The sequence below is a fragment of the Xiphias gladius genome, chromosome 15 (assembly GCF_016859285.1).
Source record: "Xiphias gladius isolate SHS-SW01 ecotype Sanya breed wild chromosome 15, ASM1685928v1, whole genome shotgun sequence".
Lineage (NCBI taxonomy): Eukaryota > Metazoa > Chordata > Actinopteri > Istiophoriformes > Xiphiidae > Xiphias > Xiphias gladius.
Genome location: NC_053414.1, coordinates 26495739 through 26523286, shown reverse-complemented (window position 1 = coordinate 26523286; position 27548 = coordinate 26495739). Strand labels below are relative to the sequence as shown.

General features: G+C 41.8%; 1 protein-coding gene across 1 annotated transcript; it reads right to left on the bottom strand.

Annotated features, from left to right (window-relative positions):
• Positions 1 to 1019: 1019 nt before the first annotated feature.
• Positions 1020 to 27256, bottom strand: rnf38 (ring finger protein 38). The gene is made up of 13 exons (XM_040146617.1): positions 27142 to 27256; positions 25440 to 26108; positions 13710 to 13771; positions 8134 to 8336; positions 7669 to 8038; positions 7402 to 7566; positions 6922 to 7092; positions 6356 to 6544; positions 6147 to 6250; positions 5928 to 6012; positions 5549 to 5670; positions 5313 to 5412; positions 1020 to 3633 (listed from the first exon to the last, which is right to left on the bottom strand). Exons 2-13 carry the CDS (start codon positions 26026 to 26028, stop codon positions 3571 to 3573), a joined length of 2223 nt encoding a protein of 740 aa, XP_040002551.1. The 5' UTR covers positions 26029 to 26108; positions 27142 to 27256; the 3' UTR covers positions 1020 to 3570.
• Between the last annotated feature and the right edge of the window lie 292 nt (positions 27257 to 27548).

Genomic DNA, 27548 nt, shown 5'->3' with positions numbered 1-27548 from the left:
CCAACAGCTGCCAGGCTTGAAACAGTTAACATATTCCTCCTCCAAAAATGAAGCCCGCGTTTGCTGAGATTGGCTCTGGTGAAATCCTCCATTTGCATGTTGACTGAGAGAAAACAAACTAGCTAGCTAATATTACACTTAGCTTGACAGCCAGGATCATCCAGCCATCGAGGGTCAGCGTCATGTAAACTATTCCACCTGCTACTGGGACACCAGCTAACTTTATCTGCTGCAAGGAAACTGATAGCAGCTTTTTCTGTATCTGTAGCCCTATAACTATTGTGACATATTTTGTATATAAAACATTAAAGTACTTTTCATATTCCAAGTCACAGCACAGACACTCAGGAAATGATTGTACTGTGTCCTTATACATAAACCGAAATAAGGATTTGGAGTGATCAGAAGTCGTTTTTGTCCACATTAACAATCGTATCTGGCAACTATCATATAACTTTGTGCAAAGTTTTGTCTTGATCCCTTTTCAGTTTGATAGTTTGAGAACATAGTATAGTCTGGTAGAGCATGATCTGGCAGTAGGGCCCTTTGTCCCTTTCCTCTAAATTGAGTGTTTAAATATCTTACGTTGTATTAAATTAAAAAAAAAGGTAATAAAATGTGCTGCATTGTCAGCTTGAAGCAAATAATGTCAGCACTCAGAAGAAAGGTAAAAGTAGTATTTTGATAGAAAGTAAATAAATGTCACTTGACTGGTGCAACTCACAGAGTAAGAACCATAACCCGGGCCTCCTGGATAAAAGAACAACAGTGCCACCGAGTGGACTGTCCTCAGAACACATCACTTACCTGTGTTGTGCGACTCTGGAAAAAAGAAGGTCAAGAACTACATTTTAAAAGCAGACAGACAGGAGAAGAGGAGTTGGGGAAATGAATAATCTGAAAACACTATGTTATAGAAGAGGCTGTTATACATTTATTATTGAACCAGCTTTTGAAATCCAAAAGATGGGGTAAGGGATTAAAAAAAAAAAAAAAAAAAAAAAAAAATCATTGCACTACTTAATAAAGTATAACTAGTAATAACTCTCATACAAAATGTACAAATGTTTGTTAAAAATTTCATTATCATAACAGGCCTTCAAATGATTTTGGTTACAGATATAATACATGATGAAACTACTATGACACAATTTTAATGATCGAGTTTCATAGAGTTTTAAGGAAAAATATTACAACAACTCAACAACTTGCATGGAAAACATTAGCAAAATGACTCGATAAGCACTAATCATACTGGTTGCACCATTTTCTGAAAAGACATAAATAGTGGGACTGAGGTAATTGCTAGTGTACCAAGCAACAGAAAACTGTCCAACACAAAAACAATCCTAAGACAAAAAATGGATGCATACAGTCACAAATATGATCTTTGACCCCAAACGAAAAAAAGGTTACAGGAAATATAATTTCCCTCCATTCCCATGGACATTACATGACTTTATACATTGACAACACTGAAGAGGAGTTGTATAAAATGAAGGTTCTTCCTGGACACTGATACACTTGGTTTGCATTTCAAAAGGGTTTGAACAAATGGATCGGTCTGATGTGGTGACACTGGATAGATACTAGTTGTACCTGGAAAATGAAGTTTTATAAAAGGCATCTCAGATGTAAGACTGCACAAGCCTGGCTGAACCTTCCAAACCTACCTTTCGTCAACGCAATCTCTCTAAGGCCTATGTTAGGTTGTCATCCTGACACAACGAACCACCTGTGATAAACAGTGATAAATTACATGAGAAAGCCTGCTCTGTGCATGAGGTGAACATCTTGGAGTTACATTATGACATGCTGACACAAGCCTTACAGAGATGAAGTTTCACTAAGAAACAGTGCCCCCAAAAAACCTCTGGACACGTACAGATGCGCAGCGAGAACATAAAAGAGTTGACCCCTCTTGGATACTGTAGGTACAACAAGCTGAAGTGAAGATGTATGTTTTTTTTAATGCATTCAAATGCTTGTTCATATACACACATTGAGTGTGAAAACCTGATCAGTGGTTTGTTCACAATGAAAAGAGAGTGTGTAGGTCTTAAATCTACATATTAAAGTGCTGAAATGTCAGATCTGCCGACTGGTGAAACATAGTAGATTTAGCTGTGACCTTATAAGTCTCTTTAAACTTGTTCCCTGTCAGTGATGGAGAAAACATTGCACCTGTATCCGCCAACACATACAGAACGCTGCTTGGGTACCAAGACAGGTACAGACACACGTCTTCAAAGGCCTTGTTCCTATAAGAAAGCTAGTAAACTGAGCTGAATGCTTTGTATCCACCTGGTCGAATCTACAAGATCTAGCTATATTCACATAATGTGCCTTGGAGGAGAGCTTAGTGGATATGTTGAGAAAAATAGTCCTAATTTGTTTCAGTGTATTTAGGAAATACTGAATCACAAAAAAAATGTCTCTCAAAAGCCTCAACGTTTACCCATTTAAGACAAGAACAATGTAGGTGGGCAGGCATGGAGTGATGGAGCCAAGGTTGTAGAGTGTGTTAATGATGTGTGGCATAAACACAAAGAAACATGACACAGCATTGTTAACTTCCCCGGAGGTGTTCCTGGTCCTAAACTCTGATTTTTGAGCAAATCTTGGTTATAAAGGTCTGACATTAAATCTATCTGAAGCAGAGTGGAAAAAACTGGATTTAAGGTTAAGTCAATGCACTGTACCACATGAACTGTATAAATACCACAGGAAGAGTCACACACACACACACACACACACACACACACACACACACACACACAGGCACACACACACACACAGGCACACACACACACACAGGCACACATCTAGAGAAAATAAAGTATATTTTTCACTGTTCCAAAGCAGCTCACTCTTGGACACACAGTGTACAGTATCTTTGTTTCACCCCATACAGACTGCTGTCACGTTAAGGAATGCAAGAATACACATATACAAATTAAAATAGACTGATTCGGTTCAACTGTAATTATAATGACAGTCTCTGCAAGCCAAGATGTGAATGCTTAATAATAATCAGAATAATAACAATGAAATTAAAATCATCTTTGGATGCCAATTTTCCCTCAGGGTTTGTTAGTACAACTATACAGACGTTTTTCAAAGCAGTCTTTTCTCTGTCCCTCCGTAGAAGACTGAACAGGTCTCATCAGTTTGGAAGGGTTTATAATGAGTTTGAAAAATACACATATATTTGTCCACTTCCCATGACAGTGTGTGTTGCAAAGGCCATTCACAGAAAGGAGGAACCATAAGCAGAAGGCAGAGTAGTAGTCCAAAACAGAAGGCCTAGGAAGTCCAGCAATAAAGTGAGCACAAGTCAGTAGAATGTTTCCACACCGCTAAATGCTGATCCCAGGTGAGAATTAATGTTCAGTGTCCTGGAGGATAAAGAGTGAAGGATTAAGGAGCACTGGTTCCAGTTATGTGGCAGAATGTGTGAGCGATGGCGTATTATAAAAGGAGAGAAGTTCACTGATTGGTTGGTTCATCCCAAAGGGAGACAATGGGAGTCAGCGACTGTGGATGTAGGATGTTGATAAGAGTCAGAGGTCACTCAGAGTCCCGCTGGACCTCAGAGGCATCAGCTCGACAGATGGGACAGGTCCGGTTAGCCTAGAAGGAGATAAATGAGGAGATGAAGTTTAAACAGATTTTAAAATGTACCTAGAAGATCAACATATAATTGACAAAAACACTTAGCTTGACAGCTTGACAACAACAAGCTTGACAACAACAAAAACACTGTTCAAAATGTATGTTTACTGAATCTTTTTGGCTGGAGCACAACCGCAAGGCCAGCCCTATAAACGCAAATGTCCGTGACTCACTGACTGACTGACTGAGAGCATGATAAAGTTACACCATTAGTCAGTCAAATGCAATGTGACTGAGTGCTGACATTACACCACTGGTCGGCTGGCCAAGTGTTCGAGTTTCCCCATCAGTCGCGTTGCTCTTTCAAAATGAACAGGCGCACCTCTGCCGCTAAATTTATAGGCCTTTCACACTCTTTTTAGCAAGTTTTCTTTAAAAAAAGCACCTAGCCACAAACCAAGCGAATTTTGGACAAACCTTAGGTACTTTCCATAAAACAGAGTTGCCAGTATTGCCCTGTGAGCGCGAGGTCAGGCTTTTCCTCCACAGGCTCACCTCTCTATGCATCAGATTCAACTCGCCGCACGGCAGCTGAAACCGACATGAATGAGCTTCTAACTTTCTCTCTGAGTGATCATTTTACAGGCAAATATAGCCAAAAATCACAGCACAGCCAATGTCTTTAACTTATGTTTACGGTGACTTTGTCAGATGACAGCAGCTTGGACATGGCTTGGAAGTGCCTGCTGGTTAACATGTCATCTTAATGGGCCCCGTTTCAGTCAGTATTTCATACTTGTTCCGTTGTCGTGTAAATGAGAACAGCTTTATTGGGAATTCGGCTTCATTAAAAATACTGTATACATGAGCACAGGTAGTAGGACGTAAGCAAACAGATAAACGGCGAGCCCAATACTAGCTTTTGACCTAGTCTTATTAGATGTCAGCAGATGAAAGGTCACGCAGCATTTAAACCTGGGATTCAGGGATTTGCTTGGGGGAGCTAAGTAAATCTGCATAAAATTATTTGCACTGAGCTCAACTTTTGTACATTTTGACATCCAAATTCACGTCACTGACCAAGGGCAAACTAATATATAGCTATACCAATACCAATCCAATAGCAATCTTGACAGTGCTGACCTCTGATGGAACAAAAAACCATAGAATCCAAAACGGAGGAGACTGTTGTAAGTTATTAGGCGTCGCTCTATCAACTTTTATCCAACCCGTTATATAAAATGTCAGGGTAAAATCTCCTCCTACAAAGAAGAATGGTTTGCAGAAAGTATGAGACTGTAAACTGCGTCAACTTATTGTCCCTATTGTTAGCAAGTTTAATAACTATCTGCTAACTGTCTTTTTTCTACCTTCAGTTACTTACTTAAAAGATAGACAATCGTAAAAACAAAATGCCAGGGTAATTAAAGGCCGAGTACTGAGAAAATAGAAAGTAGCTCAGGGAGTTGTTGTGACTGACTAGCTTAAGCACGTTTCCAGCTGACTAGCATGTTAGCCTTTCGCTTGCCAATTAGCCCTGTGAGTAGTGATTACACGACCAAGCCTCCAGAACGACATATTCCACAAGATGTGGATGAAATTTGCTGTCACTTTCTGGTGTGGCCGAGCCTTGAGGGCCCAGTTGGGAACAGCTGATAAATTTACAGTTATGCAAATAGCTGAATGTCTTCACTCACCTTAAGCCACTTATCTACACATTTGGCATGGAACTCGTGATTACAGGGCAGGACCCTTAGGAGCTGGCGAGACTCGAAGTCACACATACATACCACGCACCTGTAGGAAAAGGTTGATACCATTTAACATCATGTCTTGAACGGACATTTTAAAATCATACCACCCCAAACCAGCAACCACCCACGAGAGAACATCTTCACCACGCACACATTTTTAAAGGCAGAAGGGTACTCACAGTGTTTGCTCAGACTGATGGTTGTTGGGGTTGAACCTGTATGATGGAAGCTGTTCTATATCTGCCTTAGTTAGACCACGGGGCTTGGCCTCTCCTAGACGCTCTGCAAGGTTCAACAGGGCCTGAAGGTTTCACACAGAAAAACAAAGTTTAGAGGCTAAAGTTTACAATAGGGAGTCAGCAAGACTTGTCATTAAAAGAGTTAGAAGAATTGATTCTCTCTAGTCCAGGCCAAGTGTTTATAGAGTATTAGAAAATGGCTCTTTTAATGAACAGCTAAGGTTGTGTTGAACCTAAATGGGAGTGGATTTCATGGTACATATGTGTAAGTGTATACGAAAGAATTCTCTCTGTCAAAGAACATGGCAGTTTGTCTCACCTCGTAGTTCTCCACCTCTCCGTCATCCACATCCAGCTCTAGACTTATAGTGGGGGCCACATTTGGGGGCACGGGAAGCATGGACCTGTGGTAGGTGGTTGAAGACAAAGGAACACAAGTTTAGTAGACTGTAAGTAACCTCTGTGGGGCATACTCAGATCTAGAGCAAATTCACCTGTATAGTTCCAAAATAAACCCGAGGAAGTGAAAAACACTTACAGGAAGTAAGGCAGGAAGCTGGGGTGATAGGGTGATGGGGGAACAGCTTGTTGAGAGCGGTAACGCCGGCTTGTGAATCGACGAGGCATAAAGTGGGGATAGGGCTGTGAAAGGTGGGGACAGAGAGAAGAAGAACAATTTATTATTCTAAATTATTACAATTATCTTTTAATCCAAACAACAACATGTAATTTAACGAATGTACTCACCACTGTAAAGAGCTCCTGTGAAAGGGGGTCATGGTGTGAGAGGAACTGGATTGGTGTGGAGGGGGGCAGGGTGGAGGGAGGCTGGTGGTGGTGATGGTGGTGGTGATGGTGGTGGGCATAGCTGAAGCCTCCACCCACTGAAAGCTGCTCTCCCAGAAGCTCAACCTCATTTTCAATCGTCTGTAACGGCTGGGAAGAAACACACTACATTATTGATCATGACAAATGCAGAACAGGTGTCACGGTGGGACAAAAGCTGGGCCAAAGATGTCTCTGTTGTTTTATTTTGTAGGACAGTTTTACAGAATCAGGACAGCAGATTTTAAAAGTTAGATCTATGTTTGCTGTGTTTGTATGTGGTGAAATGGCATAATTATTGTTGCAGTGTGGATCCTCCTCTGTAATCTGACTAGAAAACTAACTGAAATATGAGTTCATTATTCACTGGTACTGTTTGAGATCAATAAATGCTAGTAGTAGTTTCTTTCAGGTATACCACAGTCCTTGTATGAAACTTTTTAAAATAAACACTATGTAAACTATAAAACCATCAATCATTCACGTACCGATCGAGGCTGTTGTGTCTGGAAAGGCAGGAACTGTCCCGGTGTGGGGAGGTGGGACGGGTGGTGAGAAAGGTGAGGTGGAGGAGGAAGCAGGAATTGAGGGTCACTGGACAGCAGTGAGGGAAAGGCATAGGGCACTGGCAAATGTTGCATTGAACATGCCTGTAGCATCTGGAAAAGGGCGATTAAGAAAAGAAATAAAGGAAAAACAGAAAAGAGAAATGTTGTTAAATCATGTTTTCTCACTTTGGTGACTGGATTGTGCCAAGTCTTGCCACAAGGTGGCAGTCAAGACATACAAGCCCCTTCAAATGGGAAAATGTTCTGCAGGTCACTGCTACTTTTTTACCCAATTTCTCTCAAGCACTTTCCTTTTCCTTAGGTTTAGCGCTAGCAAGGACTGTACAGCACAAAGTGTACTTTCTATTTACAAACAACCTACACACTCCTACAAACTGCACAAAGCTGTTTTCTTCTCACCGGGTGATAGTGTTGTCCAGTGCTGAAGACCACACTGCAGGCGGGGACCTGTTGTTGTGAAGAACAGGTAGGGGGAAGGTGCTGACCGCTACACAAAGGTGCTGCGAGACCATGAGGAGGGACTGGGGTCACTGTGTAGGAGACTGGTACGCTGCCCTGCTGCAGCTGAGGAGAATTGACACCACAGGTGACACATAGTCTCACAACAAACACACACAATGTCTGCCGGCGATCGCACACAGAAACTGAAAACATTTGAAGACAAACCTGTTCATGCAAGTCCATGACCATGGCTCCTTGCTGCTGTTGCGCTGCATGATGCTGTTGCTGATGGAGGTGATGGTGGTGGTGAGCAGCTGGATGCAGAAGCCGTGGTGACAATGTGGGGGGGTGGAAAGCTCGGGGCTCCTCCGACCCTGCCCCACCACCACCAGCTGTTGGGGGCTGACCGTAGGTGCTGGGCGTATGCGTTGGATATGTTTGGTGCGTGGAGGGATGGGGGTTGTGGTGGTAGTTTTCATCCTGGCGCTCCGATGGCGACAGGCGGGGTGCAGGGCCTTGGGTGGAGGGTTGGTGGTGGGGAGGCAAGTGACGGGTGGGTCTGGAGAGACGGCCGCGCTGACGCCTTGCTGGTGGGCTAGAGGTGGAAATTAAGGGACCGTTTTATATTTGGGACCCTCAGTTAGATAATGACAGTGGAACTAAGTTGTAAAAATCAAAAAACCACCTTACCTGCGTCTGTGCCGAGCAGGAGTGAGGCATCTCTCCTGGTGGTAGTGTGTGTGGGGGTGAGGTTGTCTCCGACTTGGGGGTCCTGACTCCCAGGGACGGATGGGGGGAGATGGGGTGGATGGTGGAGGGGCGGATGAGGTTAGTTGTTCCAAGACAGACTGACTGGACAGCCTCTGGCGCTTTGGACTGGGGCTTTCCTCACTCTGCAGAGGGAGTGTGGAAAATGGATGGGGGAAAGAGAGGAAAGAGGAGAAGGGTGGGAGAGGGGATGGGTATTGTGGTTAGTGACCCACAGCACTCGAATCAAATAAATCAATTTCACCATGCTTGACATTCCCTCTGGCCTTCAATCCATACTACTGCATAGACACTAAGGTCCTCTGTGACTCACAGCATTTCCTGTATGTTCCTGAGTGAGTGAATGCTTATATGCCTTTGTAGGCATGTGTGTGTCAGAGAGAGCATATTACACCACCAGCGCTCTGAGGCCCTGAGGGTTCAAAGTCACTTCCTTTCAGAGTGAGGAAATGCAAGCGCAAGACAAGCTCTCACAAGCCCATGTGCGAGTCATACGTACACACCCTCAACTGGATAGCTAGACAAATACTTTCTGAGTCAAAAAACTTTGTGATACACAAAAAGCTGTGACATAACTGAATATGTAGTCACCCAGGTTTAGACTGACTAAGGATTTATAATTTTCTCTTGTTGCAAATCCTGTCAACTCATCTGAGTCACTTCACTTACAGTCAAGCGGTGACTCTCACACTTGGCACTTGGTGAGGCGAGAACACAGAAACACACGCTCATGTGTCAGTTCTTAGTCATTCTCCCTTACGCGTACCATAGCTGTGCGCTGAAGAACACACAGGTTCCTTTAGAGACACCACACACACGTTTTCCCCATAGTTACCATCTCGATACTTTTTTTCCCCATGTACTTACCTGATCCCTGCTTCCACCTCCCCTCTTTGTAAGAGAGACATGTTGTTAAAGTGTGATAAAAATGACTCAGTGGCTGTGACTTTTAACAAACACACAGACACACACATACACAGCTCAGCAACCTTGAGAGCAGTGTGATAGCTAACAGGAAACAGCTGGAGAGCAGGCTGCAGAAACACACACATACACACACACACATACACAGTTATGGAAACGCCTGCAGACATGCGCAAATTCACATTCACACATGGGCAGCTGCCACTGTTTGAGTTCCTAAGCCTATAAAGAACAATACCTTCTGAAGCTCTTTAGAGGCAGACTCTGCTGTTCCAACAACCCTGAGCAAAATGTATTTTGATTGTAGGGCCAAACACACTGTGCCCTAATGGCTCTATCATTCACTCGTAGCACTAGATGTGACCTGAGCTTGAGCAGCTTATGGGAAAGACAAACAGTAACAATGACTTCATTTAGTCTTGACTGGATTGGGCTACATGATAGGAACGGGCTGGAAAGAAGGAAAGGCATGGGAGAAATAAGAGAAGTGGAGATACAGTTAGTGTGTAAGACAGACAGGCAGACATGAAAGAGGGGTTTAGCTTGGTGGAGCCTTGGGGCGCACCAGACCCTAAATGACAGCACAAATTTGGGTCATAGTGAGGGTTACACACCACAATTTTGAGTGTGTCTGTCTGTATTTTTATAAGCCGTCTTTACTACCATGCCTGAACATTTGAGTCCAAGATGACTGATGTATCAGCAAGGCTCTCCTAACCACTTCAAAGCCATATTATATCTGAACACATCCTTCCCTGCCTTATCCATTGCTCAAAATACATTTTTGGTCTTTCATTTTTTTCTGCAAGTGATGGCTGACTTTCTATGACAGGCAGCATTTTGAAGTGTGGTGGGAAATAGTTTGGAATGACTCAAACATTTTCAAATAACAGATAAGATTCATTGAGAGGGCTCCTGGTTTATTCTTTATCCCTACTAGTCAAAATCTTTACTCACTCGGTCTATTCTTCAGGTTGTTACTGACTCAGTTTTAATTACTTTTAGAAAGTGAACTGTCTTGAAAATATGAACACGGGTACTTAACATCTGTCTTGACAGAAAAAATGTACACATACTATTTTTAGCTATCAAACAAAAAAACCCTTGATGTTAGGAGTAGACTACATGTAGGATGGGTCCTCCTTAGCTTGGAGCTTTTTTTAAGCAATATGGTTAGGGTAGTATTTATGCCAAGAGGCAAAGTAAGAGCTCTTTACAGCTATGTAACTATCATCAAAGACAAAGGTGCTTTGTCTGATTCAACTCTGTAATGTTTGCAACACATTGAGCTCCTCTTGCTTTTCAGAAGCCCTGAACGTATAAAAACACATCAACATTTTTGTTTTCCGTAAATGAAACAAAAAGTTCTTAGAATCACATACAAAAGGCTTAGTGTGTACAAGTATGACTTTGTCAAAAAAAAGAGGAAACAGAGGCATTTTTAGGGCCTATTTTATCAAAAGTATGGAGGACACACACTATCTATGGCCATTTCTATACAGGATCGAGGGCACGAGATCCAACCCCATCCCTAAACCACTCTTTTTTGTCTCAACAAAAACCCCCTCTTTTCTGACTCAACACCCCACAACCTCTCTACCAGCCTAGCCCCAACCCCGAACCCCTAGGGACATCAACTGCGCCCATTTTCATATCCAAGCCCGTCTCCTCCATCCCAATCCTGACATATTCCCTTCTTCCCCGCAACACACACAAACACTCCCCACCCTCCTCAACAACCTCTTCCCATCCCCCCCTTTCCTTCCATCAGATAAGCTGAATCCCCTACAGTCCCTTCTTCCTCTTGCTCCCTCTCCCTTTTTCCTCTGTCTGTCTGTCCTGGCTGAGACCCCAGCCTGAAATCTAAGGGGACAAGACAAGAAGTTCTGAGATAGGACACACACACACCAACACACACACACACACACACACACACACACACACACACACACACACACACACACACACATACAGTCTGTCTTAACACATGCAGACTATTGCCCATTAGTATGAAAGTTTGATGGGCCTGTCTACCCGCGTTAGTGGGAAGGGAGCAGTGTTAGACAAAGGAGTGTGTATTTGTGTGTCCTCAAGCAATATGCCATAATGTGGGCCTTATGTTTTAATAGAGTGCTTGCTGTGAACATACACACATGTCTGGTTCAAACATGTTTCCAGTAAAGCCAGAATATATAGAAAGAAAAAAAAAACAAAAAAAACAAAAACAAAACATGCTGACTTTCAAAAGCTCGACATGCACACAAACAGATACACACGGTGAATCCCAGCAAGGCCCAGAAGCAGTGCAAACTGCTCCATGGCTGATATTACAGCACATTCTGCAGTGCTCACTGTGTAGAGACCGACCACACACACACACACAAACACATACACACACCCTCCCATCCCCTTTCACTCTGTCCACATTCACTGAGTGCACAAACCAGGCTGAACAGACATCCTGAAGCATGAGTGCAGGCACACCCTTCAACGTTCTATTTCACAATGTCCACATTTGGGATATGCATGCATCCACTTGCACACATGCAGTAACTGTGGCCAGCAGCTGTTGTGGCTTCACTATTGTTGCTGACAACCAAAATAAAGAGGCAACCAAAGAGTGCATGCTAATATACACCTAAGAAATAAGACTGAGCCCAGATTTCTTTTTCCAGCATTCCTGCTCTAGAAATTGTGCACAAATGTGCACACTGAGCAAATATGGTCATTTGCTTTTACAGATTCATTAATATTTGCAAACATGCTTCCACTAACACTCAAACACTTCTCCCTCCCCCACTTATTTTCTTTCCATCAACAAGATTTCAAAGCCCATTTTGTTTCCTCTGCCACTGTTCCTCCCTTCCTTCCCCTCCCACCCTCGCTCGCTCCTTCCCCTCCTTTCCCCTTCTCTCCCTCCAACCAAGTCCCACAGCTGGAGGTGAAATCATTAGCAATACCCCCTCCCTGTTTTTGGCCTTGCCTTCTTCCCTCCTTTCCCTCTCTCCCTCCAAGCTTTCTGGAACACCTTCCTCAGCATCCTGTCTCCCCTCTTCTCCTTCAACATTTTCACTTCATCTGCCTGCTTTTAACACAGGCCTTTGCTTGTGATGATGACTATCATTTACTGGGGTACACTTGAATAGTCTGGTAAGGTTTTAAGATATGTCTATATGATCTACATGTGCATGCTTTATAATACTGCATTCACTGACATGGCAGTATTGCTGAAATTATCAAAAATACTATGTTTAAAATATACAATATGCTATTTTTCCCCTTATGAATTTAAGTTCATTGTTTCTAATAAAGCATAAGCACCCTCAATAGAAAGGAAAAACTATGTTTAATGTATGTATGAGGATTGCATGGATGTATCATCCAGTTATTCGCAGCTAAAACAAGTTTCCACAACTGGCCATCAGCTGATTATTTAAAAGCATGATCAACACCTACAATGTTCTTTCAATCAAATTTAACAAAAAAGAAAAACTAAAAAACATGATTCAATGTGATCACAACTGCCCATAAGGAATGTGCTTCAACAACAAACAAGCACACTTTACATTTCTCCATCCATGGGGGGGCATACTTGCCACAGGCTTATGCTGCTACAGGCTATCAAAAATTGTATAATTTATAAACATACTCCAGCATTTGCAAAACATAAAGCTGAGTTGCTATTTACAAACTGTGCTGTGTTTGAGTTTCTCAAGGAGGCACTTCTGTTAAAAAAAAAAAAAAAAAAACGTCCATACAACAAACATGATTAACCGCCTGAGAGCCGATGTAGAGAACAACATCAGGCATTTCTCAGAGCTAAAGCTTCAATCCCAGAAAAAGGGATGGAAAAAAAGTTATAAATTTATGGATGAATGCCAGTAAATTATCAAATCATTAGAATTAAAAAGGTTTTTTTTTTTCTTAAACTTTAAGCTTGACCAAGAAAAAATGTTTTAGACAACAAAACTTTGAACAGGTGAACATAAATTATGGATCAGAACCATTCAAAATATAACATAATACTATAATAATTTCTGCACATCTTTATAACCAACTGGAACGTTCTATTGACCTGCAGTGTTTCATATTGGTGCATCTGTAGCTGACATGTACTTCTAAAGTGCGTTTTATTGGTTAAAATTATATCAAAAATGATTAAGAAAAGCACAGTGATATATTTTTTGACTGTGTATATTCCATTAAAAATGACAATAGGTCAAAGTAATGGGTTACTAGAGTTCAAGACCATGGCAGCACATATGGCTGCCATACTGGCTACAATACAGCTTCCACTTTTGTTAAGACAACTATGAGTTCACTGGTGGAGACTGAGATTCACACATTGCACACTGCATATACTGCACGTGCTGTACACACACACACACACTATCGGGACCTTGTCTGGTTCTGTGTGTATGCGTCTCAGTAATTCACCCAGCGACAGCTGAGAGAAGATATTATCTAATACTCACAGCACAGCATGATCTCAATCAGGGCCCATGAAAGTGTGCAACATGAAAACATTCCTACATCTCTTACATTGGTGTGAACATGAACAGTGCGTGGCTCACCTTATCACTCTCCTCTCCATATGCATGATCTGGGTGGCAGTGGTAAGATCCACCAGAGGCTCCTACACAGAGGGGGAGAGAACAGAACAGAACAGTTCACAGGTGAGACAAGACATGCTTATTACATGCACTTCAGATTCTTGTCAAATTTGATACTTTCTCGGGGATCCTACATGTTCTACATTTCGTAACTGTATGCATCCAATTTTTACACATGAAACACAAGATTTTGTTTGGAGTGTCAAAAACATCGAAATATCAATTTAAAAATGTTTATATACTCTTTATCTACTACATGAACAGGGCAAGTTGGACATTCAGTAATATTACACAAACAATACTGAAACTGAAATACTGTATGAAAATATGGGAATTTTAATACAGCCCGATTTACCACCACTGACACGACACTGCTTACAATTAGTCAAAATGTAATGACATTAATGAGTATTTTTTTATGGGAATCCATTTGGACCACCAGCCAATTTTTTCTAGTATAAACACACAGATCTTCAGCTGGTGTGAGCATGACGGCATTTGATGGCTCCAGCAGTTTAAAAAAAGCTTATTGAAATTTAATTTTGTTTTAAGTATCTTATCAGCCAATTCATTAATCCTATTTTTCCACACTTTCCTATATTTACAGATTAGCATAGTCACTTGTACTGATCCTTACACTCTACAAAGTCTTGTCCTCTTCTTTGCGAGTGTATTAATTATTACAGTGTTGTGTATTATTTTACAATAAAATAACACAACATGTTGGTGATACCTTTTGTTGAAACGGGTAGCATCATTATACCCAGGCACTGTGAGGAGTCCCCTGTTCATCCACATACAGTACATTTAATCCTTTTGTTGTTATTGTTCTAATGCAACTTGGATTTAATACACAACAGCAAAAAACAATGACAACATGTTTGTGAGAAGGGGTGCTGACCATGTGTATAGAACAAAAGTGACTGAAATACATATGGTATACTCTTGTCTCAGATCAGAGGCACTAGATGTAGGTGCAAACACACACACACACACACACACACACACACACACAAAATAAAGTAATCCTGGATTAGAGAAGCTTTCTGATGATACCGCCGCTTGCATCATGGCTAAGACTCTTACTCTTTTGTTTTTCCACAATCCTTTCATCTTTTTATTGTCTTTTCTATTTATTCTGGCTTTTGTTTTTCCCCTTGTCATGGGCAAGTCTTTAGCTGGGGACGTCCTCACCACAGATGGTGGCAGTGGTATACACTCCAAGGGTAAGCGCTCCCAAGGGCACTCCAGACAAGGCTACCTTTACAATAGCGATGAAGAAAGGTAAAACTAGAAGGGAATAGATTCAAAATGGCCTTTTAAAAGAGCATTTTTTACTTCTTAGTTGTTTGTTTGTAGGATTCTAACCTGCTCACAGCCTCCCTCTTTGAAAAAAGGCTATAATTGACAACAAAGAAGAGAAGGGGGAGAGAAAGAGAAAGAAGAGGCAGACAGAGTGAGGTTTTCACATCTGAATCCCTCAATTCTTAAAAAAGCCTTTCCTCTCATACTCCAACCCCTAGAGCAGGCAAAATAAGTGGATTGAAAAGGTTGAGGTAAGTAAAGCTTATATTACTGTAGTGAAAACCAGCTAACGGGCTATTTTCATCGAGATGATTTGGGACAGAGTACTGGTGAATCATTCATGGGACTTGCCAGCTGCATAGCACTTTTCTGTATGACACTATTTCAGTGATCACAATAGGCAAAAATCCAGCTCCCTCCCTGAATATGGTCTCACTTGCACATTGTAAGTCCAGTAAATTGAGTCAGAGACGACTCATTCAGACTTCTACTCTATGGAGCACAACACATAACCTACAGAACAGGTTTAAAATGTTTAGATGACATCATGCCCACTGTTGGACTAACACAGACTGCACATAGCACAGTCCACACAGTTTCTACACTTAGGGCCTCCAGGAAAGTTGAATAGTAGGATTTCGGTGCTAATTTCAATGTATGTGGACATGGTAAATTACTATTCTTCTCCATATAGGACATTTTAGAGGATGCTAATATGGAAGATTTAATGAATATTATGAAATTTGAACTATGATAATATGGAAGATTTTCTCATGTATGACTTCATTTGTGCAGATCAGGGATTCTGCACAGCACATTTCCAATGCTGAGATAGGGTCAATGTTGAGATTTGTGTGTACTTTTATTGGTTGAGATCAATCACATTTCCCCTGCAGAGATAGGGTCGATGTTGAGATTTGTGTGTACTTTTATTGGTTGTTTGTTTGTGTAGTCTTAGTCTAATTCTTGAGCAAAAAGAAGAAAAGTTAGAGGCAGCAGCACAGCTCACAGAACAGACACAGTGCATCAGAGCAGTGAGACTTGGAGACAAGAACCAGTCGGACTGCCTGCATGAATACACTGGGACTGGTAGCTCAGTGCAGAGCATGTATTCACACACACACTTCTGGAAAGATACTGGGGATTTATGAACACATATAACATAAACACACAGTAGGCAGAGTCGATGTCAGTGTTGCAAATGTTGGTGAAAAACAGTGAAAAGAACCAAAGAGAAGAGGATGGGTGGAGGAGAGAATTCTGACCTGATGAGATCAATGAAATGCTAATATTATATTAACTGGAAATTAATGAAATATAACAAAGGAAATCCTGCACTTTTACGTAAAGAAAAAGTACATCTAAAATGGACATGTATCGCATTAAACTTGAATCACTGTTGCAAACATGTTCCTTATGAACATGTTTCATTTATAGTACTAATTGAATATGTTTATCCTATGAGTGCATGTATCTTGAACCAATACACCAGACTATGTAGACTTTGAGAAAAACAGTGTCTCTCTTTTAGTGAAATGACCTGGATTTGCAAGGTGAAAATGTATCACTTTCCTAAGCATGATGTAGATGGAAAAAAAAAAACATAGAAAGTACGTACAAGCTTTAAATAAACTACTTTGACCACAACAGACTGCCAAGTCGTAATTTTGGGATGAGATAGTATCCATTATAGATAGAGGTTTGAATGTGAACAGAAAGAAGTCATAGGTAATGAGAGATCAGATGGTAGTTATGACAATCACATCAACAAAAATTAATACTGCTATTGGCAGGAAAATAAAATACAAAGCTTCAGCTGCTTTTTGTATCATTACATGCCACCATACTACAATCACTGCTAGAATAATTAAGGTCAACAGACTGCATCATGATGAAGATAACTATAAAAAAAATTTCTGCTGTATTAACCACACATCATTGAATATTATGATTTAAAGTACTACAGACACAAGGGTAAGATAAAAACGACAACAAATGTTATGAATGGCATTGGTAATGTCAGAGCACACAGTTTGATTAAATAAATATGTGCAAGCAAAAAGGTGGAGAGTGATTCAAATGTAGAAAGGGGTGGATGTGGAAAAAAGATTGAGCAATCAACAGTAGCTTAAGTAACAGTATGAAGAATGAATAGAGTTTGGAGACCACATAAAACCATCCCTACTCTCACACCCAACCACGCCTTCCCAGTGACTGCAGAAAATTGCCATTGACTTGTGCTGTTTGTTCTGGAAAGTAACAAAAAAAAAAAAAAAAAAAAGCAGAAATCCATGATCCCTGCTGTTTCTTCTAAAGCATGCAGCAGCCTGTAGGAGTAAAGAGGGTGTCTTGGAAAGAGAGTGAAAGACAAGAATGTTGCAACAGTGATGGGAGATGATGATGAAGAGGGGGTGTGAAGTAGAGAAATACAGGGGACAAGACGAGGGCAAAGTGGAGGTACAGAAGAAGAGGACAAGGTTGGAAATGTACATAAAAGGGGGGAGCACTGAGGGGGAAAGAGAGACAGGAAAGGATAAAGAGTGGAGGCAAAAAACATAAGGAAGACAACTGGGGAGAGGGAGCAGTGGAGGGTGAGAGAGCAGTCAGAAAGGGAGAGAGAGGGAGAGAGAGGGAGAAGGGTGGGGGTTGTGGCTTCCCCTCTTGACTGCTATTGATTTTCTGTAAGCCTCAGAGTGCATCAGCTATTTCTATCCATTTCCTCCACCTCCACCCACCAAACCCCCCCCCCCCCCCCAATCGCACTCAGCTCAGACACCCTCCTCGCACATCCTCCTCCTCCTCACACTCTCCATCAGTTCATCACCATCCCTCCCTGCCACTGATCTATTTCCCTATCTGTCGGCCTGTCTCTCTCCCATATATTCCTGCTGCTTTATCTCACAGCATCCACATTTCCTTGCTTTCCCTATCGCACCATCTCTGTCCATGATCTCCATCACCCTCTGTCTTGCAGTCTCTCTCCATTAAACTACCTCTTCCTCTCTCGAATCAAAACAAAAAAAAAAAAAACAGAAGAACGTGGATAGAAAGGCTGGCTGGATAGATAAGATGATAGATAAGTGACAATCTTTATTAACAAATCACCAGCTGAACATTAACAAATGGGAAAATGGACAGAAACCTTGTTGACTGCTGCAGAACTTGTATCAATTTACATAACATATACGGAAAGTACTGACAATTTCAGTCAAGCATATGTGTAACGAACACACACACATAAATACGCACACCTCTCACATCACCCCGCCTCCTGTACATATGTCACAGCACGCTTCACGCCCTAGTGCAAAGCAGAATCGAGTAACAAGCTGGCATACAGGCTTAAAATAGGTGGGCATGTAACGCCTGGCCAGCCATTACCTGCCTAACACTGCTTCACACAGACCTGATGGCAAGTGCGTGTGTGTGTGTGTGTGTGTGTGTGTGTCTGCGTGTACACCTATAGAAATGAGAATGATTCTGCCTCTCCCCCACTTCATTGTCCTCCTCCATCTATTTATTGTTCTCTCCTTCCTAATTATCTTCCTTTCTGTTCTGTTACTGGTGCAGTCCTTGAGGTTTTTCTCCTCCATCCTGCACTTTTTCTCAAGTCTGAAAACTGCTTATACATCCCCCAGTCTGTGAACATACACAGGAGTTTGCATTCAATATACTCGTATGTGAAGTAATTCTGTGTAGATGCAGCAGTATTGCTTTGGCCAAAATGAGAAGACACTGGAAATATTAAAAGAAACAGAAAGGAAACCTGTTTTCAACTGTAGAAAGTATATAAAATAAACCAGATAATAAATGCAATGCTATTGCATATCATTCCTTGACCAACCAATCCCAACTGGCTTGACACACAGCACTGCAGATGCAAATTATGTGAAACTGAGATTTTGCTTGAGATGTGCTTGCCATCCAATTCATAAGCCTATGTGAGCCACAGCTACCCAAAACCTCTTTCTGTTCATCCCCAACGGAAGACAGTTATATAATTTTTGCTGAAACATGTTTTGAGTTTTGCCTTTAACCCCTTTGCACTCTCGACACCTTATCCAGCAGCAGCTTGACATATTTTATCAATCAGTTAATAACAGCCTTTTAAGGGCCAATAGTAGTTATCATGTTAACATCATTAGTATCATCTAATCTAATCTGATACAAATCACTGGCTTGTTTGTTTATTTTCTTAGAAATTTTTTTTGCTTTGTTTTTTTTTTTTAAAAACAAAAAGCTCCCAACTACGAGGCTCTGGAAAAAGTCATTTGTTTGGCTCAGAACCATGGTTCTTTCAAAGAGTAACTACTCCAAAAGCATGTCTGAAGGGAATATTTAATATATTCATCTACTCGCTTTAAAGACCCCATGTCTGTAGGATTGAAATTCTAATTGCTAATTCTAACAAGCTGGCTGACACTGTACACATACAAAACAGTAAAACATTTAAAAAAAAAAAAAAAAATACTTGTTCAAAATCTATTTTTAATTTAGAAAAGAACTTTTCTTTCTTTTTAGTACTTTTTTAGCATGCCGTCACAGGTCCCTTGTGTTTTATACACAACTAGCAGCCCATAGATGATACCTGTCTGACTGCATTGCGAGTCTCATACATTTTCACTGCCTGCTGTGTGTAGTGTATATTCTATGATTTGATTTAGTATTCCTGCTGGTTGATATTTCAGCTAAATGTACCTACTAAATGCATTGGTTTATATATGTCAGCTACCTTTGCTCTCCGGCTTTTACTTCTGTAAACTTCTTCTCAGTGCAGTGACAAAAAAAGTTTCTACAGTGACGTCATTCTATATGTATGCATATGTTTCTGACAGTCTTGTTCCAACCCCTAGCCCACCCAGGTAGCAAGTAAACAAGGTGTGTACATTTTCACACACAGACAGTTGATGTACATGAACACACACACACACACACACACACACACACACACACACACACACACACACACACACACACTACAGGCAGCTAACCACTCTTTCATGCTCCTCACTCTCACTTCTCTTCCTGTCCTCCCTCTCCCCCAATGAAAGACAAAAATCAGTTGAAGCCCCTTTTAAACAGAGATCCCGCTATATTGTCATTAAGAAGACCCCTCATTATGCCAACTTTGCTTGTTTACACTGAACCAAACAAAGCTGGCATAAGGTAGCTCCGTGTGGGATTTTAGATAGCCGGCATTCCAAATTTAGAGGCTTGACATGTAACACAGCAGCGTCAGCGTCTGTCCTGCCATACCGGCTGTCTCATTTACACAGACTTCGAATCGGCTCTGTGACTACCTCTGCTGCTGGCTTAAAGATTGAACAACAATGACGCTAACAAATAGGTAAGTGTCACTTTATTAAGACGAAGGAAATATCAGAGTGAAGACACACAAGCATGCACACACAGTTAGTCTGGCTTTTGTAAAACAGGTGTCAAATGAATCTTCAATTAGACACAGCATATTTAGCCATATGATGGCGAAATGATGAATGCTCGGAACACACTCAGCATATGTGTGGGCAATAGAGAAGTGGATTATGCTGCATGAGAAGTTTGAGAAACAACACAACTGGAAGACTACGAAACACCCAAAACAAATTTAGTTACGACCTCAACCAACATCTACACAGACTTGCAATGGTGTACGTAGTCAATGCATGTGTACAGTGTCAACTCACTTTGCATAACAGTTACAACCAAGGAAGTAAGAGGACAACAAGAGGTGGAAACAGGGAAGGGCACAGAAAGGGGTTATGTTGAAATAATAAGCAAAAGCAGAAGATGCTGACAAATTGTTGAGACATAGAATTGCTACAAAAGCAACTGAAGATAAAATTGCAACATATAAGAAATGGTAGAATTGTTGGTATCCATAGCTGGTGAGAACTGACTCATCTGTACTGTACCTCTTTACTATACTTCTATACTAACAACATAAGTTTTGACATAATAATATGGAGGTCATATGAAGTTACCAGTCCAGTCAGATAGAGACAGAGCTACAAAAAAACACATATCCAGCTGCCTGAAGACACACTCCTTCTGAATTGCATCCAGTGGAAGGCGGAACCATGAATTTGCACCCATGACACAATCAAGTACATCCGGTGGACATGCCCAATTATTCAACAGAGTAGGGAGGCTAACATTCGATCAGCAGGAGCAAACAACGTCTCCCTCCCTCCCCTCTCTTTAAATCACTCAACATTCATTCATGCCTTTCTCACACATACCTTTGCCTCCACTCACTAACTTACTGCTTCTGGTCTCGGCTTCAATCCTCTCTCCAGTCACCTCCCCGTGCCTCCATCTGCTCCCAGCTCATCGTTTTCATCTTTCCCTTTCCAGTCACAGTATCCACGCCTCCCAGGTTGCACACTCAACTGCTATCTGTGAGGCCACCTTATCTTTGTGCTTTGCTTACAATAATACATATGACGTTGTGTGTCTCCTCCATAGCCTGCCCTATTCCATGAAACTTGTTCACATCCTCCTTTACCATTTCTCCTGTGCTTCAATCTAATCATCTCTCCCTTCCCGTCCTCATCCCCTGTCGAGGCCTGACTTTCCTGAAACTAAAGCACTGCGCTTCCTCCTTACATCAACGCCTAAACCAACCTATGGCTTCTTTTGAAAATAACTCCTGCTCTTTTCCAGTCCAGTTTTTGCAATCTCACTGACCTTACTCTTCTTTCTCTCTATATTGACCTTACTTGCAGCATTTTTAGTAACCTCTGGCATACTTGCTCCCATTCCCTTTTAGAAATACATCTTTTTGTCAAACCAGTTCAGAGCCCATCTCTTGGATTTAAAACTAACTTGCGGTCACTCTCCTCTACCCCCCAGGATCTTCTCTGGTTGACCAAAGTGACTGCTTTGTTGTTTACTTGGAGTGACGGAGTAGCAGGGAACCCCTGCTACTTGGTCAATCCAAGTGAAAGAGTTTCTCTACAAACCGGAGGGGGGTTGCCTGGGTGACAAGACAAAGGAATGTAAGAAAACAAAAAAAAAACAGAGTGCATGTTTCCACTTCTGTTGCAGAAAGAAGGATGAGAGGATAGGAGTGGAGTGGAGGAGAAAAGGTAGAGTGGCAAGAGCGTCTGCCCCTCTGCTGCTTTGGGCAATCCATTAAAACGATCCCTCCATTAGACAAATGTGAGGGAGGAGACCAGAGAAAATTGGCTGGAGGGGTACAGAAAGGGTTGACTAATCCAAAGGGGAGGGAGAAATGAATGTGGCTATGACAGGACAGGCTGTGACAGAGTTGGGTCAGAATCAGCATAGGATATCAACTGCTACAGAGGATGTTTTTATCCACTTGGACCAAAGTGGCACCAGTTTATGAAGTGGGCACTTTTGCTTAAGTACTTTCTGTGCTTCTCTTTTGCACGTCAAGTCTCAACTTTGCGAACATGAGCTCTCAGTTGTGTTTTTACCTCATAACCCATATTAATTTCCAAACATGGTAGGCAAAGTGATGTGAATAGTGCATGAGAAAGAATTTTGAAAGAAAAATTGTCAGTGCTACAATTCGTATGAAACAGGCATGAAAGAGCAAGGCACAAAGGGTGAAAAGGGGCCAAATAAGTTAGAATAGACTACAAGGAGAGGAGGCAGAGGGAGGGATTGAAGTGTATGGGATATCATTAGCTTTCATGCCCAACGCAGGTGACTAGCATAGAAAGAAGGGACTAAGTATCTTTCCCTCCCTCTCACTCTCTACCAACAAACAGGGCCCATTCTGGGAGTGGAAAGAGGGTATAATAAAAGGTGTGCAGTGTTGGGAATGGTCCAGCTAGCCAACTGTTTCACTTGTGTTAGCGAATATTTAATATAAATTAGCACTAATGTTTCCTTTGGCTAAGTCAATGATGTAAATACTACTCAAAAAAATAAAATAAATCAAATGCATTATTTTTTTATTTGAAAATAAAGCTACCCCCTTGCTTTATTGCTGCTTTGCAGACTCACAGCTTCTAAATGAAACATAACCTCTTTTATATGTTGTTGCATTTTTGCTAAAGTCAGATTTCACCCCTTACCAACTACTCATTCAAATACTGTATTCTTAAATTTGAATTCTTTCCGAATTTCCTTTTGAGCGTTGTGCATTTCAGGTCTGATTGAAATTAGTCCAGATAATGAGTGTCTACAGAATCTCTAGCCAGTGCCCCCCCCCAGATCGAAATCCATTTGGATGGAAATACAATACAGTCATTCTATCCATTGATTTGTGCTATCCTACATGTCATAGCCAAGCTACTATGACAGAGTATTGGTAATAGGTCACAGCAGACCACTAACCTCTGACAATGGCTAGTTCAACTTCTGTGGTGATGCATTGTTACTTGGGAAACTAATCTGTATTTTTATTCATTTTTTTTAATCATTTTTCTCAGTTCTTCCATTTTCCCCCCTTCTAACACAAACATATAATGTCTTTGATTTCCCTGTATCCCAGCAAGCCTGCACAAAGCTAAACGTGTAACAGACACAGCGCTAGACAGCCTATAGACGGGAAGTCCAGAAGGGGCCTTTGTTTCTTGATGTGTTTTCAGCAATTTTTTTATTTTTTTTAAACTTTCACTCTACCAGACAGGTAATTCCAGTCTCCAAACACGGTTGCTGCGTCTCTCGTGTACACATATATGCAGACACCCTTTAAAAGGTGTCTGTTTTTATTTTATTTAAATAAAAACTGAAATAGACTCTTGGTGTTGTATGGGCTGAATCTGGACTGGTAGAAAATTGTCCTGTGCTTTCATATTAAAATTAGCGTCTTTTGACTATGTATTGGAATACTGTGCCTAAAAGACAGAAGTTTGCTTAGCCAAGACACCTGTAGTGACTAAGCTAGCTCTGTGACTGATTGCATGCATTCCAGGGTTAGCTCGTCAGTCAAACATGAGTTGCTCAATAAGAGGGATGACTAAATTGTTAGTCTCCCAAATACATGATAACTTATTTCAACATGTAGAATCAGTCAATCTGCTTTGGGCAGAATAAACCATTCACTTGCACATTTTGAATAAGCAACAATAAGAATTCCTCCTTTCATTTAGTCCTTACATTTTGTCAATAATTCAGATCTATACTTAATTTAAAAATTTGTACATACAGATTGATAAGTACAAAAATTAACTTAAGTTTTGGTTTTAGCATTTCAATTTGTTTCATTACGAAACAACCACTTAAAAGATATTCCCCAAAGCACCACGGGAGACAATTAACCACCAAGCATTTTTCTAACCTGAGAAGCCTGTTAGGTGTGCTGAAAGAAAAGCTTTCCCGTAGCCTGGCTGAATGTGAAACTCTAGCTGTGCTGTTCCTATGTTATTTGGTTCACTGCACTGCATTTCGCCTTTTGAGAGTGCCCTCACATGTATTGTACACCCAGCACCAGTCCATGCACACTCTCACTAAGTTTTGATTTGCAGTGAAGCATAAATATCAAAGCATGGCATACCCAGGTAGTTGCAAGCAGAGACCCCTCTACCTGAAACAGAATATGCCCATACATCCCCAAGGAGACTGTATTTCTTTTATTATAAAAAGGCCATGATCAACTTTTTCCATGTAACGTGACACATCCTATTTTGTCATTCAGCTGATTCTCTTGTCTAAAGCATTACACCAAGTGAGGATTTACAATACTATGAGTTGAATGTGTGTATATAAAAAGACCTGCATATTTAACAGTTTGTGCCATCCACCCACTGAACTATACAAGACTGTACTTAACAGAACTATATGAGAAGTGCCTGTTTTCTTTCTTATTTCTTGTTTACAACTGCACATTTTCAGTCCACAAAGCCAAACTCCTGGGTAATCTAGCAATTATTTTTACTACTACTACCTGTGAGAGTCAGATCATGCCTGATATAGACAAAGATCAGCCTGTACACACTGTGAGGCTTGTTACCTAGATACATCAATATTTGTGTAGTTGACTAAAAGTAAACGTGCCATAGTGCCTTAAGAAACATAGTCTGGGTAACTAACTATGCACAGCAGTTCAATAAGCTTGTGGCTACCCTAGTCCACACCACAGACTGCTGTTGTTCATTTACCTACAGTATGTGCTAACTGTGCACCACATCCAATCTCCAGCTCCACGGCAAGCACATAAAACAACCTCCTAATTAGAATACAACGAATGTGTTCACACATGCATACCTTTTTCATGCCAACCCCAGCACAGCCCCCTCCTCTCTCGGTTTGCCTCTCCCCAAGATATTAAGCACAATGACTTCTATCACTTCTACTTGGTGCTTGTGTGAAGCGAAAAGTCTCATAAAACGTGTGATTCCTCTACCTCTTTTGGTCTAGGACACACGACCACATACACAAACAGTGACAATTACAGGTAAGGACATTTACCTGCCGTCGGGATGCGGTGCGCCCCGGGAACCGAAGAAAGCCTTTGAATGCCGGGAGAGGCGTTACTTCCTGGGGCTCGCTGCTGGTTCTCCAAGTGGTTGCTGTGAGCTCCAAGTGGTGCGCAACCGGCACCGTGCTGCTGCTGTGGATGTAGTTGCTGTTGTTGATGGTGGTGGTGATGGTTAGATCCCATGACTCCGCTGCCGGTAATTCCAGTGCCATTTCCACCACCGTACTGCTGGTAATATCCAGACCGAGAGCGCGATCGAGTCCTTGGGGGCTCCATGGCCATTTGGTGGGGGTGGAGGGGGTGGAAGAGAAACGATGAGGACGCGGCTGGGGACTGCGGCGGAGAGCCGTTGGTTGATCCGGGCTGTACAAAGCCCCTAGCGCCGCTCTGGCTGTAACTATAGCCCCCAAGTCCTCTGCCCCCCTCTGCGCCCCCGTACTCTGTTCGCTCCGCCGACTCCGCCGCCCCCGCCTCGTCGAATAAATCAGCCCCTTTAGGGACAGGCTCCGGGGTGGAGGGCAGCCGGGGGCAAACTCTGGGCTCCTGGGTTGTTGGCTGTCCAGCGGCTGCGATTGGCATTTCCTTTCGGGGGATTTCCTCTGTTTCTTTTTTTCCTGCGTTTTCCTCTCGTTTCCTCTCACAGAAGAAGCCTTTAGACACTGTTTAAAAGCACAACGTTGGGGAGTGGTAAACAGTTAAACACGAGCTGTGGGGTACTCTTTACTAAGACTGCAAATCAAAACAGTCACCAAATTAAACTGTTTACACACACACTTAATGTTAACCGCGACCATTTATTTTGACAAGCATGTGGGTTGTTACTTTGCTACTTAGCTTAGCTATTTCCCTCAAGTTTGTCTAAGTAACGTTACTAAAACGGCATGATTCCCCAAACTGGTTAAACAACTAAACAACGTTGTATATTTAAGAACCCGTCGATGGCTCGGGTTTTGAACTAAACAGAACTGCGGGCCAGCGTCGGTAACTTGGGTGAAGATTTTATTGAGTCACTTTCACAGGGCAGTAACGTTAAATCTCATGGCTCACCAGCGACGTTTAGTCCACAACAACCGAGAGGCGAATACGGCCATGGCTCGCTAGCTCACAGGAGGCTAACGTTGGGGGGGTATGCTAACGTTAATGCGCATAGCATACTATGGTAAACGCGTTATTACGCTTATTCTAACTGTACAACCACCATGTTATCACGCCCACTCGCTTACTCATAACCATATTTATCCCTGAACTGAGTTTAATGCAACTTTGTCCACTTTAATAACCATTTAAACTTGTTTAGCCAGTCTGCGTAATGTCGTTCGCTAGCTTGGCAAGCCATACCAACCCCTCCTCCTCCACCGACCAACACAGAGAAAAATCCCGTAGCTAGCCACCCACGCCTCGAATCCCTTTAAATTGCTTGGTTAATAGTAACAAAACAAAAAGACTTTGAGTAAAAACTTATTCGGGGTCATTTCACTGCGTTAGGATGACCCGGCAATGTTTTCCCGGCTGGTAAGGGGCAAACAGCAAAACACAGAGAGAGATTTTTAAAAAGTGGTTAACCTAAAATTACAAAGAAAGAACCACGGCGAAAATTAATGCGATCTTAAGCAATGACCCCGCCTCTGAGTCTACCGCTGAAACCAGGTCTAATTCCCTTGCCCCGAGTAGTTTTTTACAACAACAACTTACCTTCAATGTGCTCGCCTCGACTGTACTCCTGACGCGGATCTGTCGATGTTATACTGAGCCCTTCGTGTGAGTGTGAGTGTGTGAGTGTGTGTGTGTGTATGAGCCCAGTGTTCGCTTGGTGTCAGCGTGAAATGTGACAGACCGTCAACGCTCAAGTCGGATTTCACCAGGCCTGGCCAATAGACACCAGAAAAGCGAAGGTTTTTGTAGATGTTATTAACATACGCATTTCCCGTTTATTCGCCGAGAACAAAAGAACATGAAACAATATTCTAAAGTGTTAAATGTAACTGGTTTTCATTCACTTCACTTAAAAATCACGAGTTTAATGGTAATATGAATCGGTTTAGTGTCGGCAATCGATTAGTTTGCCCTGGTAAATTAGAAGCTGTGGATCGCAGAGAGGC